The sequence below is a fragment of the Protopterus annectens genome, chromosome 2.part0 (assembly GCF_019279795.1).
Source record: "Protopterus annectens isolate FY-2018-M chromosome 2.part0, PAN1.0, whole genome shotgun sequence".
In the NCBI taxonomy this organism is placed as follows: domain Eukaryota; kingdom Metazoa; phylum Chordata; order Ceratodontiformes; family Protopteridae; genus Protopterus; species Protopterus annectens.
Window position 1 is genome coordinate 1,343,407,932 of NC_056728.1, and position 18,675 is coordinate 1,343,426,606.

Here is an 18,675-nt window from a genome sequence, read left to right on the forward strand (position 1 = left end):
TTTTATAGACAGAAAGATAATAATGTTAAGCTTTCTCACTGGGTGTTAATCCTCCAGCTATATAATTTTAGAATTATGTACCATCTAGGCCACAGCCATCTTATCTACTTGGCATGCAATACATCCACAGGGGCTCAAACAGATGATTTTATACGAGGCAGTAGCAGGTGGTAGCTTAGAAGGATGCTGAGCTAGGAAATCAAAATAATATGAGATTATGTGACATAACTGCTAAATATACTGGGTGCGTTAGGCTGGCGAACAGAGGCAGAGGCAGCACAGGAATAAACAATAAACTACTGTCTCTGGGGATTTTTAAAGTTTGGTAGCTCCCAAACACTGGAGACTCCTGTTTTTTCTGAGTCCTATGACAATGAAGGAGTGAGATAAGGAGTCTTCAGGGAAGTTAAGTTTGAATGGAGGAAACAGGATACAAAACACCCCTCCCACAACACAGGAGCTTGAAGGTAGAAGTCACCCTACTTGTGTTTTGGACATATAATGCTTGATAATGCTACAATACTGAACTTGTATGTTAGACAAAAGCTATGGTCTGTGAAGCTGAACATGTGAGGTTAACTTGTATCTTGTGATAGCAGTTACTGAAGCAAGACTATACTGTTGCAGTTTCCCATTTTCTAAGACTGAAGTAGTCTTTCATTTGCACCTATACATAAACCCTATCTACACTGCAAGCGGTGTCTACAGGTTTTCTGCAGCAAAAATTACAAAAGAATAATTCAATATACAACTCCAAATGTCTTGCACTATTTATACTGACATCCATCTCTGATACACTATATTGCAGACAATTTCTTTATACTTCAGTTTCTAAGTGCGACAAACGTATTCTGCCAGCACTTCTTTCTTTAGTTTATTAGGCACCACTCGTTTAACAGCCTTAAATGTCAAGCCTTGTATAAAACTAGGGTATTATTTGAATAAATACAGTATAGGTCTGTACTTCTATCTTCACAGAATTCTCTTAGGCCATTCCCTCACTGATAATTACAACATGACGGATTTATTTGAATCAAAATAATGTTGGGGCTTCTATTAATCATTTTAAAACTCTATTTGCTTTGTACTGTAGTACCATTGCATACAGTGGATATAAAAAGTGTACACACCCCTGTTAAAATGCCAGGTTTTTATGATAAAAAAAAAGAGACCACAATAAATCATTTAAAAACTTTTCCCACCTTTAATGTGACCTATAACATGCACAATTCAACTGAAAAACAAACAAATCTGTTAGGGGGAAAATATAAAAAAAATAAAAACGTACAATAAGCTGGTTGCATAAGTGTTTACACCCTTAAACTAATACTTTGAAGTACCTTTTCATTTAATTACAGCATTCAGGCTTCTTGGGTAGGAGTCTATCAGCATGGCACATCTTGACTTGGCAATATTTGCCCATTCTTCCTTGCAAAAGTACTCCAAATCTGTTGGATTGCAAGGGCATCTCTTGTGCACCACTCTCTTCAGTTCACCTCACAGATTTTCTATTGGATTTAGGTCTGGGCTCTGGCTGGGCCACTCCAAAACTTTAATTTTCTTCTGGTGAAGCCATTCTTTTGTTGATGTGGATGTATGCTTGGTGTCATTTTCATGTTGAAAGGTGAAATTCCTCTTCAGCTTTCTAGCAGATGCCTGAAGGTTTTGGGCCAAAAGTGACTGGTATTTGGAACTGTTCATAATTCCCTCCACCTTGACTAAAGCCCCAGTTCCAGCTGAAGTAAAGCAATCCCAATGCATGATACTGCCACCACCATGCTTCACTGTGGGGATGGTGTTCTTTTGGTGATGCAGTGTTGGTTTTGCCCCAAATGTACCTTTTGGAATTGTGGCCAAAAAGTTCAACCTTGGTCTCAGACTATAACGCATTTTCCCACATGCTTTTAGGAGACCTGATGTATTGTTTTGCATTTTAGCCAGGCCTGGATTTTTTTGTGTAAGAAAAAGCTTTCGTTTTGCAACCCTGCCCCATAGTCCAGACATATGGAGAATATGGGAGCTTGTTGTCACATGTAGTACACAACCAGTACTTGCCAGAAATTCCTGCAGCTCCTTCAGTGTTGTACGTCTCTTGGCAAAAGCTTTCGTTCTGCAACCCTACCCCATAGTCCAGACATATGGAGAATATGGGAGATTGTTGTCACATGTAGTATACAAACCAGTACTTGCCAGAAATTCCTGCAGCTCCTTCAGTGTTGTTGTACGTCTCTTGGCAGCCTCCCTGACCAGTTTTCCTTTTGTCATTTCATCAATTTTGGAGGGACATCCAGTTCTTTGCAATGCCACTGTTGTCCCATATTTTCTCCATTTTTTAACGGTGTTCCATGACTTATCCAATGCTGTGGAAATTGTTTGTACCCTTCTCCTGACTAATACCTTTCAACAATGAGATCCCTCTGATGCTTTGTAAACTCTCTACGAACCACGGCTTTTGCTGTAACAGGCAACTGAGTAAATATCAGGAAAATCCTACTAGGTCAGCTGAACTTTATTCGGGGTTAATCAGAGTCTCTTTAATTGATGGCAGGTGTGTATCCATGAAGACTGAATGCTGTAATTAAATCAAAAGGTGCTTCAACAAAGTATTAGTTTAAGAGTGTGCACATACAACAAAGTATTAGTTTAAGGGTGTGCACACTTATGCAACCAGCGTATTGTACGTTTTTTATTTTTTATATTTTTCCCTAACAGATTTGTTTGTTTTTCAATTGAATTGTACAGGTTATAGGTCACATTAAAGGTGGGAAAGGTTTTGAAATTATTTATTGTGGTCTCTTTTTATATCACATAAACCTAGCATTTTAACAGGGGTGTGTAAACTTTTTATATCCACTGTATCTAGTTCCAACAATTTCCTCAGTGGAAAACTTATCAGATATATCTGGAACAAACTCTGAAAAACATTACATAGTTCCTGAAAAATCATGACTGCTTTTTGTCCTCTGCAGCAGGTATTTGCACTACTGCCCATTCTCAGTGTCTGGTTTTAAGCACTCCAGTGGTAAAAATTGTATATTAACTCTGTAACTCTGATTTTAAACTTTGTACAACTTGAAGTTGTTCTGTCTCACTCTCTCTCTTTCTCTAAAAATACAGTCAGATATTACGTTCTTTATTGGTCTTGTCTTCACACCAAGTACAGCATCAACTGCATTAAGTAAACCATCAAGCTTCCAGATGACCTGCACAGCAGCACCCTGAGGCACTTCAGGTGCTGAAGGCTCACAAAAAGTAAGTCTTAATAATGTGTATTTTACCACTGGTGAATTAAAATAATGCAACTTGGAACTTATTCTCATCAAGCTTAATTTGCCAAACTCTTGATCTGCATCAAGCACAGAAAAATCTTGCTTCTAATATGGCAAAAATGCACTGCATCACTTCAAAACTGAAACTGCTCTCCATGTACGGTACTGTTATGATCTGGTGGATCAAAGCCACTGGAACTTTTCCTGGTGGATGTAGTACTGGTAACAATGCAATATTTATCTGAAGATAATAAACTCTTAGCAAAAGGCCCAATGCTCAAGCAAGTAAATATTCTTTAAGCAATTCGTCAGTCTCGTGTCTTTCCAAAACCATAGGGTAAATCATGCATTCCCAGAGGAAATTCTTTTCAGCATGACAAGCTTCTGGGAAGTCAAATAACCAAATATGATGGAGAAAGTACTATATCAGCAATATGGAATGTTGTTGTTGTCTTTCGGCTTTTCCCGGTTAGGGGTCGCCACAGCGGAACTCCGGTCTGCTAATGATTGGTAGTTGATTTTTACGTGCCGAGTTACCAGCCCTGACGCACAACCTTCAATGAAGGTATGCCCATTCACGTATGTCTCCACGCAGAAGACGCTCTAGCTGAGAATCGAACCGGACAGCGTCTTACTATGAGGCGACAACGCTACCGCAGCACCACCACCACGGGACCATCAGCAATATCAGCAATATGGAATACAAATCATTTTTTTCTTTCATTCAAATATAAGTATACTTTACGCCACAAGAGTTGTACACAATGATCAAAACAAGCAAGCGAATTATACAAGAGTGGTTTCAGTTTATTCTATTTCAAAGGCAATGCTTCAGATATCTGACCAGACATTACATTATACTCAGTCACTAACTGATCAAAAAATAAACTTATTAATTTTCATTTTTTCTTCACTATTTTCAACTAATTCTCTACTCAACAGTTTTCTGTATCTTTTTTCTTGCACAATACTTAAATCATACCAACTAGCATCCAAGAACTGACTTTGTCCCAATCTATGTAACTGCAATGGAAATAAATAATTTTCTACACTTCTAAGTGACTTTTCCCACAGTTTTATATACACAATTAACTGCGGGACATTTACTTTCACCACACTTGAAAGCCACACCTCATTCAGTACTCATCAACTACATATTCAATGCTTGCATGCTTGCACAAGTGTTCATGATTAACTTTACTCTGTCTACTCATTTCGAGCTCTACTGCTATCCTGCAAATTTACACTTTCTAAATTCTTCTGTGAGCTCTTGTAATGGTGGAAACTCATTTAACTCACTGTGCACACATTAAATACCTGACTTTAAATACAATTTGTTCATAAAACTGACTTATAAGTGATCATTTCTGGTACTCAAAACATACTGGTTCTGTTGCATAGTAGACTAAATCCCTTACTATGCTAGCTTACCATCTCAGATGAGAAGGTTGTGATCTTACCATTGCTGCACTGATCTTTAGCAAATGAGGGAGAACAATGCAAATGCAGGATCAAAGTGTATATTTGGTCAAAGCAAGCAGTATCTATTCAATAAGGCCAAGTAGTAGCACAATAATAACCACTTCCGTGGTGTGCATGTGGGGGTCACAAAGGGATAGGGAGGCAGGCCTGCATCCAAAATTAAGTCCCCCACTGCCGCTCAGATTATGTCTACCAAACCAGTCAGCTCTTGTCTTTTGCATCAATTGCCATAAGACGGCACTTCACTAAAACTTTTTACCTCTGCTAGATAGCACGTGGTGAAATGACTGCCTTAAGACGGAACAAATGAAAATAACAGAATGGGTAGAGAGATGACAGCTGGTTAGGTGTGGCAGTGGTTGTCAGGCAGAGATTAATAATTAATAATACAGACTGGAAAGAAGCAATCGGCTAATTAGTGTGTATCCTGTGAGCAGATGACCAACGAGAGGTTTATTCTGCTCTAGTGTAAATCTGCTCCAGATCCACGAAGTAACCCCAAACTGATGGCTACATCACAGTAGTATCAAATGCCTCCTATCTACTTATTCAGTTTATTGTCTTCATCCACAAATGTTAAAATGTTAAAGTGGACAGAGAGAGGGTGCAACAATCTTCCATAATGAAAACAAACCAGTTTACTTTTTCTATTACATACTGGCTTCTCCCTGAGCTTTTTAGAATTCTGCTATACTTCAATTTAATGGACACATTCATGTTGCTTGCTTTTTTAAAATTATGGACAGGCACCACCAAACACTTTACAGATTAACAAAAAGAATAAGAGGATGCCAAGTCTAAACATACAGAACAAACCCATCAAACTATGAGAAGAGTGGGAAAAGTCTTCAATAAAGCTTGAAACTTTCTGTTTCCTACTGCCTTATTTCAACATCATGCAAACCGTGACATGAAATGAACTGAGTTTATTGCTGATGCTGATAGCACCAAAGCAATGATCACATATTTGGCATCTGCATACAATTAGATATTACCACCCAAAGATTAAGGCAGTCTTGAAATGAGAATATTTAAATGGAGAGTGGAAAATGTATTTACAAAACTGCTGTGTACCAATGCATGTACAGAAAGCTGGATGTATGTGTGTTATCAAAGCATGAGATTCCTTATTTTAAATCAGAATCCTTGTCTTCTGGAATCATCTCCCAGTTACGGTTTGCAAGTTACAGCTGCAGCCCAGCTCCCTGCCTGGTTACGGTCACACTACCACTGCACCTACTGCATTCTGCAATATATTCCCTTAGTACTTGCACTTGGATCACTACAATATAAAAATGATAGATTTTTACTGCAGATATATTTTCATTCAATACGACCAACTTTTTTATAATGATGTTACTAAGTACTGTACCTTTAAAGTGAAACGTTTGATTATTAGTGATGATTCTGAACTGGTAGAGAGAGGTCTTCCAACAAAATGATAAAGTATTAGAGTGCTTGGTGAGCACTTCTGCTGGAGTTCAATCCTAAAGAAAGGCAACATTTAGATATACAAGCTATATGTTTAGGCAGATTAATACAGAAAGAAGAACAGATGCACTTAAAATCCATATGATCCTATTATATCATTGCAAAAAATAACATACATACATATAAATCCTCATCACATCACCTGACCTCTGAAATGGGCATTTCACAAATGGCACAACATTATATTTTGGGTACATGCATCTTAGCTCTTGCATAGCTCTTCAAAAATCTGGTACTCCTGTCTGTGTAGCAGCATGCTACCTTTGGACATACAGATGGCATTCTCTGCCATGGGGAGATGGACATGCTAATCCCAACTTCTCAGTTCTGTACCGCCCACTTGAAGTGATTATCACCTGTAAGAAAATTCATGAAACTACAAGGCTATAAAATGAAGAATTTGCTTAATAACTAACAAAAGATTCCGCTGCAAAACAGGATGGAACTAGAAAATGAGCAGGTGCAGCAGAAACAGAGGGCGGGAACACAATACTCACTTCTGGACACATATAAGGTATGTTTTCATGTGGTGGATTTTTAGTCACAATGTAATGGTTCTACGGATATTTAAAATCAGCAAAGTGGGAGGCAAGGGTTATAGTTTTAACACTCCCCCAAAAGAAAATGACTATCTTCCTTAAAAGGAGGACACAACTGTACTTAGAGAAACTTAATGCGTTTGTGCAGAAACAAGGTGTTACATGGGAGTACAGAGGCCTGTATGGTTACCAAAATGAAATAATGTTGATTTTTCAAGTGCAAAATATTATTTGCAAACAAAGGTAACTTTTCACGATTAACAAACCAGCTATTTCTGTGAATTAGAGTCTCCCTTATTTTCTTTACTAATGGCTCTAAATATAAAACAAATAAAGGGGGCAGAAGATGCCCCTGCCTTGTTCATCTGTTCAAACAGCTACTGAGAGAGTAGCCTTTCCACCTTAATTCTGGTCTCCAGCCCTACATATATCATCCTAATTGGTACTATTTCTGTATCGGGGAAAGCAAATGTTTCCATTGCTCTACATAAAATCCCTGCTGACTATCAAATGTTTTCTCTGAATCAAGGCCCACCAACAGCAGCAATTTTTCTTACATTCTGCTTTCCTCTGAATCATCATAGTTCTATTAGTACTGTCAAATGTTCGCTTCCGCTTCACAAAACCACACTGATCCATATCTATCAATTATGGCAACACCTTGCCCATTCTCTTAGCTAGAATAGACATAGAATTGAAATGGGTCTATATGAAGCTAGGTTTGAAGGGTTTTTACCCTCTTTGGGTAATACAGCCATCACAGCTTTTTTCCAAAATGCTGGTGCTACCTCCCCTCCTTTTAAAGTAAAACCCTATAAACAAAATCTTTCAAACCATTATCATCACATTCTTCACTTCCAACTTCGAAACTTCCACAAGAATACCAGCTATTCCCCAAGACACTCAAGGTGATTGATTATACATAATCATTTTTACCTCCTCTCTTCTTGTATGGTTATTAATTGTTGAGCCTCATCTTAACCATGGCATAAGTAAGTCTTCTATAAATATTTCTGTTTGGACCTTTTCTTAGTTACCACAGTTCCTTGATTTATACAAATTTTCATAAAACTGACACATTATCTCTAACACATCTATAGATCTCTGGTTATTCTTATTGTCATAGGCTCACTAAATTTGGTGACAATGCTTTCTACTTTCTGCTGCCTAAGTCACTGTGCTAAAAAAGTTGTGGTCTGGTGTGGATATTAAAAATAGTTGCTTAACCACAACCTTTCTAAACTCATGCATATTATCCAAACACTAATTTTCCCATCAGCACTCAGCAGTAGCTCCTTTTCCTATTCTGAGAGATTACTTTTGTTCTGTAGTACTCTAGCCTTTGCCAACCACTTAAATAATTCCTATTCTTTCCCACTCTTATTTCTATCCTCTTTCTGAGCTCCATTTTAATTTTACCCAACTGACTAGCTCTCCCTTCTGAAAAAAATTTCTACCTTAACTAATAACTCTCTAATCATTTTCGCTACACATTTCTTAAGTACATACGAAAATGCCAGTGTCTCAGCTTTACTTCATTTTGCATCTTTATCTTGGGTTTTAATGACACATGACCTGAAATAGTTACTGGATATGTCAAATCTTTCAATTAAATACACAAACTGTTGTACCTTGTAGAATATGTACATTCAGTCTGAGTTTCTATTACTGAATTCACATCTTCCACATCACATATTCTCATTCATTTCTTCAGAAATCCACCCTGTATTGTTTTCCTTTCTAGTCCCTCCCCATATACCTTCACTACTGTAAACTAAGTTCCAGTCCCCACCCCTAAAATATTCCCTACAGAAAGCTGATTATTTCTTCCACAATTCCTCCATAACAGTAACTCTTGTGGAATATAAATACAATATAATCCTCTTGCTTTACACCACCTTACTATCACAAATTTACCATTAATGTCTTTTTTTCCACTTCCATCATTATTGGATACCCTCTAGCTATTAGTATCACTACTCCATTTCCTTTGTAACCGATCCTGCTGAAGGCCCACTTTGAAAATCCTTTATCAAATTCACATGCTCATTTTTGTACAGATGTGTCTCCTGCAAAATTATTTGCAACCAACATTTCCTGATTTAATTCAACACTCTTTGTCAATACATGTAAAGTCATTAACATTTCATAATAATATGGTCAGTGTACTCATTATGATGGAAAGCTATTCCTTCCACCTATCATACATGACAGTTGCTTTGAATGTATATTTCAATCTTTTAGCTTACATGCACTCACTAATGTTTTGCAGGCTATCTTATTTAGTTGTCTGTCATCTCCAATTGAACCAGTGTCACATTTTCAGAACTTTTTACTTCAGTGAAAACACACAAAAAAATATACAGATTTTCAGAATATCTCATCCCCTTTTAACTTGCAAACATACACCACAATTTATACTTTCAAGTAAGAAAGTTTATCCCTCCAGAGAGGAGCAGTTGCCTCAAACTGAAGACAGCACCCACAGGCATTACCTATTCTAAAATTAAGGTTACCCATGCTAAAGCACATGGCTAGAGCATGTGTTCCTTCTTATACTGGATTGCTGGATTTTTTCTTATTTACATTCCCTCCCAAATGTGAAAAAACACTTTGCTTGATTTCAGTAAACACTAACTTTTAGCCTTAAGAAAAAAATGCACTGGCTACCTTTAAATAATAAAGAAACTGTGCACCGTCATAGTAAAAGTATGAAGGCTGACAGGAAGGCAACTACTTGTATATCTTATCCACTTCGCACAGTTTCAAACTTCATTATTTTTAATGGAACTGTTTTGCCAATGCACCTTTAAATGCTAATTACATTGTGAAAAGAGAACTATATGAAGTACAGGGTGTTCAGAGGTCTGATGAATAACTGCAAGCAACTGCAGACAGCTTTTCTCGAAGTAAAAGCAGTTCGCAGCAAGAAAAAATCTAATAACCTTTCAGATATGTGAAAGAACATTTGTAAATTTTATTTAGAACAGGTTAAACAAACTTCTGATGGTTAATTGTTTGAACCTGTAGACTATTTGTTTCCCCACTTAGACCATTTGCTAATGGAAAAGTAATAGCGAATGACTTGGCAAATACAATAAACTGCCATTTTCCATGCATTTCATTATGCTATCTCATTTTCCAAGCTTAATTGTCTAAAACAAATTGTCTACAGCTTAAACCAAGAACATTACTCTGGATAAACACCCACGTAAAATAGGGGGGAATCATTATTTTAATTATACATATAATGTAGTCAATACACTTCCACACCCACACCCCAGAACTCCAAGATCATAACATTATAATAATGTTAACTTGCTTCTCTTCAGCCCCTCTCACTCTGCCACAGTAAAAGCATGGGTACATTACAATTAAGAAGTTTACTGTCTTTAAAATTTATTAGCAGTGACTGATAAGCATCCACCCCACCTCATATTTTAAATACCTGACTGCACCAAATATAAATTTTTTTTATAATATAACATGTAATGTATAGAATTAAATTTTATACAACTATTAAGAAAAAATACTACTGTACTTACTGTTACTTCCTCAGTCCCTTCAGTGTCATTCTAAACACTAATGAAATACAGTGGGATATGTGCTTTACAATTCACCCACAGGTTTAACGCAGTCAACAAAATTCCAATCATTCTCAATTGAAAAGGTTTCACTGGCAAAGTCTCTCTCACAGCTTTGCTACTATCAGATAAATGTAGAGCAGAACCTCATTCCACTTGGGGGCTAAGCTTTTGTATTGCAGCCACCTGTTTTGCATCCAAAAAAGGTCTAATTCCCCAGGAAAAATGTTCTGAAGATAGCTGGGTACAGCAGTTCAAATCTCAAACCAGCCCCTCAACTGGATAAACTTGCTTCGCTTCATTTTTCATGAACACTCTTGCCATCAGTTTTAATACATTTCCTTTCTGCCACAATTTTGGCAACTGTACCTCTCTGTTGATTTGACTGCATCTTTAGTAATATAGGTCTTGGGTGTTTTCTCATGGCCAAGTCTGGGGCATACACACAATGTGCCCTTTCAATTAACAAATCTTGGTGTAGAACACCAGCCTCATTGCTTATTTGTATTTCCATAAAATTATTAGAGTCTGTTCATTTTGATTTCTCTGGTAAACCAGAAAATCTCAGATTTTCTCTACACACTTTATCTTTTAACTATTTTTTGAAACAACTCTTCTTGAAAAGCTTCATGCTCAGTCAGCCTTTTCTTCATTTCAACTTCTGTTTTTTTTCCAGTTTTATCAGCTCGCTGCCAAAGCTTCTTCTACTTTTTTCAGCCTTTTATATTATTGCATATATTTACTTAGTGTTTTGTTTATTTTGAACACTTCTGAGTGCATTTGATTTATTTTTTCCTCTAAATTACTGGAAGTCACCTCCTGTACCAAAAGTGAAACAAAATGCTTTTTGCTGAACAGATGCAAAATTCTTTCCAGCCAGACTTTTTTTCTTCTTCTTCTTTTCTTATTGATTTTCGGTTACGTTCTCCAAATTTCTTCTTTGCTGGCATCCATACAGAGTAATTACAAGCCAGTAAACTATACTGTATCCAATCAGATTGCTTTAGGGGCTTTTTTGTCACAACTGCAGTTTTCCTGCTGGTACAGCTCTAATAATTCTGCTAATCTATATGCAGCCATCTTGAAAGTCCAGTGACATAGATGTGTTAAGCAATAAGTAAATGCACACAAAGTGATGGGCCTAAAGAAAGGACCACATAAAATCATACATCTGAGCAATAACTAGAATATGGTGAAGCATTAGCCATTCAAAATTAGTCTGAATTTGGAAGTGTAATAGAAGAAAAGGACTACTGAAAGTGCTACATAAAAAGTAAAATCCGAGTTATAGCTAGAGAATGTTGAAGTATCACTCATATTACAGAACAACAAGTAATATAACATAAAGGATTTTTTTCCTGACATATTTGTTCTTAGTTAAGTTAAAGGAAAGCAAGCTACAGTAATGGATATAGGTTGATGAACTATAAAAAGCTTGTTCTGTAATAATCCCTTTAATAAAAGCAGGACCATGAATGTGGTGTTAACTTTTCAGATGCTACCTAGTTCATCAGAACAAGACAAGTATGAACCAATAAATTCCAGGTCATGATCCTCTTTAATGGTGTCTAGAACTTGCATCTCCCATGTTGAGGGGTCTTCCATCCCGGGATAAACTCAACCAGCCTTCTAATTTATTAGTCCCTAGAGGAATACCTAGGACTGTTGCTAGGTCATACGAACTAATGCCATCTTGTCAGACATGGGCAAAAGCCAAACAGAATGATGAACGGCTGAAGCCTTTCTTGCCACTTCTGATACCTAGTTTTGTTCTTATAAAAGAAAGTAGTAGAAATTTTAGTAGCAAGGAGAACAAGTTCTCATGTCCACAATCATGGAGATACTTTTAACCACTTATTTAGAGATTCTTAAGGATCTTCTGACTGAGGAATCAGAACCACAGACAACACCCTGAAACATTGTTCTAGTATTTCTCACTGGAAATTCTGAAAGGAGAAGGAGCCAAAGATAAATCATCCTTAAAAAAAAAAGTCCCCTGAAGACATTGTTCTGGGATTCACAGTGCCAAAATTATAACGGGTTTCATCAAATCCTGCCTTAAAGCCCTTGCACAGAATAATTCTTAAGTCCTCCCCAAAGTAAGTAACAAAGGACAGTTTTTTCCAGGTCATGATCAAAAATAAAGTCTGGTTACAGTTTGCATTAGGCAGATGCTTAAGGGATCTCTTCTCAATGGAATCCGTTAGCTGAAGATAACTTCCTCAGGGCCTGATAAAAAAACAAACACCTGGATATGGGATGCGTGAGACTGACACTTCAAGGATCTATAGTCTAATGTGGATGAGGAATGTATATTTTTACAAATGTACTCAAGGCTCTGGACTCTTGTGCTCAAAAGAGGACTGGACAAATGCTGAGGGTATGACTCAAGGGTCTGCTCTAAGATAAATATGTAGCAACAAAATCCACTCTGAAAAGGTGGCCTGGAAAAGAGGAACATTTTTTCTAAGACAGAGTCCATTTGCTTCTAGATCACAAAGTTTATATACTCAACAGCAAACCCAATGCAAGAGAATGAGAAGAGTTTCAATCTCCAATTGACAATGAGTAGCATTAAGCTTCTTTAAAGGGAGGATAAAGGAAAGAAGTCAACTCTAGAGACAATTCATATGCTCGAGAAACTGAATTATCTGGTGAATGGTGGTCTCCAACTACTAACATGTACCCAGGAAGTTATCAAATTCAGCGTGAAAAGATCAAGTAAGGGAAAGGGCAGGCCTGTAGGCACAAGCTCAGCCCTTATCGATGAGCAGCTACTCAGGAGAAGGTGAACAGACTCAATATCCCAGGTCACTGAATTCCACGTTTGAGAGGTACACTCTCTTCATATCCACATGTTAGCACACCCAAAAATGAAAACTGAGGGTGGTGACATCTAAATAAGAGAAGTAAAAGATAAGTGCTGGAGTAATGGATTTTGAAACTAAGCAAGACTTGGAAGTCCTAGTCTCAGGCTGCTGGCAAATTAACTTTTTCCTGATGTGCCCCTGGCTGCAATCTTTCAGTAAACTCATCAGGCATTCTTTAAGCCAGTATCCCCAGCTGCAATCTTTAAAGAAACTCATCATCTAATATTTACTTTGGCTTCCTTCCATTTATGCCAAGTGCTGGCAAAAGACTTCAAACTGTTTTCTAGAACATCTGTCAGTCTATGAACCAGTCTTGCACTGTGTTCTGGTCCTAGGAAATACAAGTGTATGTGGTGGTCTTAACTATCACTCTTACAGGTGGGACTATTCTTCTTGGGTAGTACAACTGAAATTTTCAAAATGATGACTGCTACAAAGTGCTATGAAATGCATCAACAAATGGAAAAAACTGGGAACCACTGGGGGTGAGCGTATCCTCTAAGTGAACTGCATAAATGCCATGCATGGCACAAAAAAAGGCATGCACCACACTCAATGGGACTCAAACTTTAGGACATCCATCTGAAAGTGATTTACAATGTTACACAATCCGAAGGATCCCACAGAATAAGATGTGAGGTGAATCCAATCAGGAATCTAAGGTACAGTGGGTGCAAATGCAAAGGTCCAAGAGTGTTTCTAATAAAAATGCTGAAACAAGGTAGTAACAAGAACATGCAATTAATATGGCATTTGTTAAACAAGAGACTTGTATATAATATGACCAACAGTATAAGTTCTTCCGAAGATTACTACACACATCAAATAATCTCAGACTTCTCTAAATGAAGAACTATTAAATGGGATGGGGTAAAGCTACATGATCCAACCAGATGCTGGTAAGAGACAGTCATTCTAATAAAAAGGAACAGGAAGGGGTTTCAGAATATGTAAGGGTTAGCTCTGGATCCTGCCATTTCAGTGTCTTTAAGAGGGATGCAACTAAAGAACAGTCTGCAAGGTGACACTTTCAAAATGACAAAAACTTGCAACCAGATAACTAAGGGTAAGACAAAAACAAAACAGAAGATACTTGGGAACCACAGGCAGCCTGGAGTTATGCAAGAAAAACAAGTTTATTGAGCCTCCATGCATTCTGCACATAAAAATACTGCATCTGCAGTCATTAAATAAGACTGATCTTGGATGCTACCCTTGATGAATGCAAAATGTCACAGAACTGCCATATGGAAGAAAACAGAGTAAGTAAACAGAAGCGATACAACAGAACATTAGAAAGAAACAAAAAGGAAGTAGTGGTGGTGTATAATTCCTACTCACTAACCAGGCTACACTCAAAGGATTACAGGCAAAAACTTCTTTCAATAAAGAGATGCAAACCCATAAAATTTATGACTGAACATTTGGCAAATATTAAAGAAAAGGAGGGCATATGCATCTAGAACTTCCATACACGGAGAAAGGGGCACAACTATCTGAAGGTGGACTGAACATGAGTGACTAAAGTGGGGCTAAAACACAATGAAAATCATGCAGAGAAGAAGGATTTTAAGGAATAACATCAGTAACATAGGAGTGGGTAGCTGCATGGGCTCCAGAAGGTTGGATATGGAGGAAGGGTTAGAGCAGATGAAAGCCAGCTCTCTCTTTTTGGGAAAAAGATTATGGTTTTCTGACATGTACAGTATGGATTAAAAGACGGTGTAGTGTAGCAAGGCAGGCAAAAATGTTTTGGAGACTCGCATATAGACCATCAAGAACCGGGCCAGCATCCATCATACATATATGCTTCCTGCAATGATACTCTCCTAGACTTGTTATGCAATGAAGGAAAATGTAGGTTAAAAGACATATAAACCATGCAAGAAACATATGGGAAAAAAACAGTCCTAGCTGCTAAAGAACACTGAAAGCTAGGCTTCAGTCTATTAGTGAAACAGGGGTGAATAAAAGCACGGGTGCCAGAGAGCTGAAGGAAGAGAAGTTAAAGGTGAATTATTTTACTTTAGAGTAATGATTAATTTTGGGTTTTGTCTAGTTGAGATGCATAAGCAATGCAACAAGACAAAACTATTCTGGGGACTTAAATGCACAATGTCCACAATCTGGAATACAAGCAGAAGCAAATACATGATTCTTGCACACATTCTGCATCTGATGAAGAAATTTTGTTGTTTACATATTAATCACCATGTATGTATGAAGCACTTCAGAAAAAAATAATCCAGGATAGCACCAAGATTTCATTGTCGGACACAGTACTTATTGTGGAGAGCCTCATGTGATTATTACACTTCCACTACATAGTCCGACAAGACTGTTAGGCAGAAAAAGCAAAAGTTTGATTAAAACAAAACAAAAAGAAATGCAATAGTCCAGGATGTACTAATGACATTTGATTAGTAGATACCTGCAAGGGCCATGGTGAAGGCTTCAGAGCACCAGGACAAAATCCTTTTACACAATTGTTAATGGATACATTCCTGATGTAAGTTTTACACAAACCATAACTTTCCTCTTAGATCAAGAAACCTGGAAAGCATGTTTTTTTTCAACCAGAAGAGAAGTTGTGGCTAGCAATTAATAAAGAGTCAAAGGATTTTATCTGGGAGGGGAAGAGGGCAAGAGTCAAGTGGGATAAGTTGATCTTTCAACAGAACAAGGTGGTTTAGGATTACCTGGATATTTCAGAGCTACACAGTTAAGGATACCATACATAGCACAAGCCAAAAGCTATAATTCAAAGTAGAAATGGATAACTATGAAACAGGGAGGAAGCTCAAGAAACAAGGAGAGACTGGGATTTTCGATGCAGATCCTTAACAACAGTAACCATACAGAATATACATAAAGTAGCAAAATGTATTCTAAGAACTAAGGCAACACAAAAATGGAGAAATGGGATTCTGCCAATAGGGATGACTATAATTAGGGGTACAAAGAGTAAGCAAGAGGAGGCTGGAATTTAACAGAAAAAAAATGGCAAAGGAACTAAGGCATTGGGAGCAAATAATTAGAGATGGAAAGGTAATAGAATTGGAAGAGGCGAAAAATTCATTTGGATTGCAGGCTACAGATCACCTCCCCTATCAAGGACTGATATAAGAGTATAGGAAAAAAAAAAGGAATAAGTGGATCCTAAGTGAAAGACCAGGACTGGTAGGAGTTTTTGGTAAAACCTAGAACAGAAGCTGCTATTAAAAAAAGGGATAATTAATAGGCCATAATAAATATTGCATGATAACTATAGGAATCAAAGAAGGTTAGAAAGAATTGGAAGGAGAGACTGAATAAGCAATTTACAAAGAAACAATGTGAGGATTTATGTATGGCTCCCAAATACCCAACAAAGTTTAGAAGATTTAGGATCGTTCCTTGGAAGTGTTTGCATAGATATTTTTATACCCAAATCAGACACCAAAGAATTTTTCCTCAGGTAGTTTGCAAATGTTGGAGGTATAAATGAGGAAGAAAGAGGTAATTGGGAACATTTTTTTGAGAATGGAATGAGCTGTCAGACTTCAAACATTCCCTGCAGACCACTCTGTCAGAAATACTGGGTGAGCAAACTGGTGCAACCATGGAAACATTTTTTTCGCTGTGATATGGAACCAGAATTACCTAGAAATAAGTAAGGCCTTGCTGAGTTTAACTTTGGTGTCTGCCAAAAAAAGCAATTACTAGAAAATAGAAATCAAAATCTAGAGTAACTGTACCAGAAGTAGTGAATATAGTAACAGAGATAAAAGGACTGGAAGCGGGATCTTTAGAAAAGGGTAGGAACAAATTACATAGAAGTGGGAATTGTGGGAAAAATACAGGCAGAATAATGTTTTGGAGGATGAATGAGGTTTAAGAAAAGGCATAATTCAATGAGCTATGTAATGTCTGATTGACAAATATCCTGAAAATAGCTGAATACAGAAGCCTGAAATCTCACACCTGCCTCTCAATATTCCCAGACTGCTGGAATACATCTGCATCTCTTTTGCCAGGTATACAATGAATACTCTTTCTACAAACACTCTTCTGTCTCTTAATACTTTTCCCTTCGGACACAGTTTTGTGTAGATCAACACTTTCTGCTTGCATTATTGCTTCTTTGGTGATACAGGTCTTGGCTGCTTTCTCATGGCCAGGTTTGGAGCAAACACGTTAAGCTTTCATAAAATGAATACAGTCCGTCGTTCCTTCCAGTTTCCCTGGTACATCAGAAAATCTTAGGTTTTCTCTCTGCATGCTCTGTCTTCTAACTCTACAATTTTCAAAACAGCTCTTCTTGAGAAGTCTCATAGTCAGCCTCTGATTTTTTGCAGTCTTAACAGTTCATCTGAATAACTAGTTAATGCGTATTCTATTTCCAAACTGTCAGCTGAGTTGCTATATTTCCTCAGTGTTTCATTTATTTTAATTATGTCTTTGTACATTTTATTTATTTCCCCTCTAAATTACTGGAAGCCATCTGTTGTACCAAAGCTGAAGCTTGAACTGCTACAGGACTTTTCCCAACCAGTATCCTCTCTCTTCACCTTTCATGCTCTATTTTCTTTCAGGTTCTCTAAATTTCTTCTTTGCGGTCATCCAGCCAGTTTACTTACCAGCCAGTAACTGGATTTTACTCTAGCTGACACCATCACGGAGTCTTATTTCTCAGCTTTTTCACATTGGGACAGCTGAAATTAAGCTGTTGATCAGTATGCAGTCATTTTAGAAGCCTCAAAAATTCACCATTTTAGTCACAATTTGCCCCAGTCCTACAGACAACACAAATATCTGTGTTACTGAACTGAGAAATAGTGTCAAAGAATGAATTTGTTGAGGTACACAATATAGTAATAGTAGGCAGAAGAGTTTATGGTAAAAAAAAAAAATATGAAACAATTTGCAACCTATTAAAAGAAGAGACGCAACTTTATCAAAACTTATGGACGTGTGCAAAACAAATGAAATTACTCGTACACAAGAGAGAACAGATAGGTGTAACATAAAACAGGAATCAGATAACTGGTGAAGACTCTCAAATAAAGTAAGGATCTGTTACAAAACTAATAGATATGAAAGAAAGCCATGTGAGAACGGACAGAAAAACAGCCCTTAGATCACTTATGCATTAAAAGTCATGTTTTGTGTAGTAAATGTGGCTACAAGCACAAGATGCAGTTAATCAATTAATTGAAATTTGTGGTAGAAAAATGGCATTTTGCTAAAATGAAGAGAACTAAAAATAAGAATGTTAAAAAAAATCCATATTGTTGAACAAAACTATAAACGGATGGTTTAGGACACTGACAGCAAATTGAGAAAATAAACAAGCTATTAGGAATGGGTCAGGAAAGGAGTATTCAGGCCTATGGACAAAAACAGAAGCCTGAAGTGGCCACACAGGAATGTGAGGTTACCAATTAGGACAAAAACAGGG

General features: G+C 37.2%; 1 protein-coding gene across 1 annotated transcript in view; it reads right to left on the reverse strand.

Moving 5' to 3' along the window:
* NPHP3 (nephrocystin 3) overlaps positions 1-18,675 on the reverse strand; it is a gene marked incomplete at its 5' end in the record, with an annotated part of 1,580,737 nt that overhangs the window by 1,074,563 nt on the left and 487,499 nt on the right. The window contains one exon of the mRNA XM_044060401.1: positions 6,124-6,238. Coding sequence (XP_043916336.1) covers positions 6,124-6,238 — 115 coding nt within the window. The remainder of the gene's footprint in view (positions 1-6,123; positions 6,239-18,675) is intronic.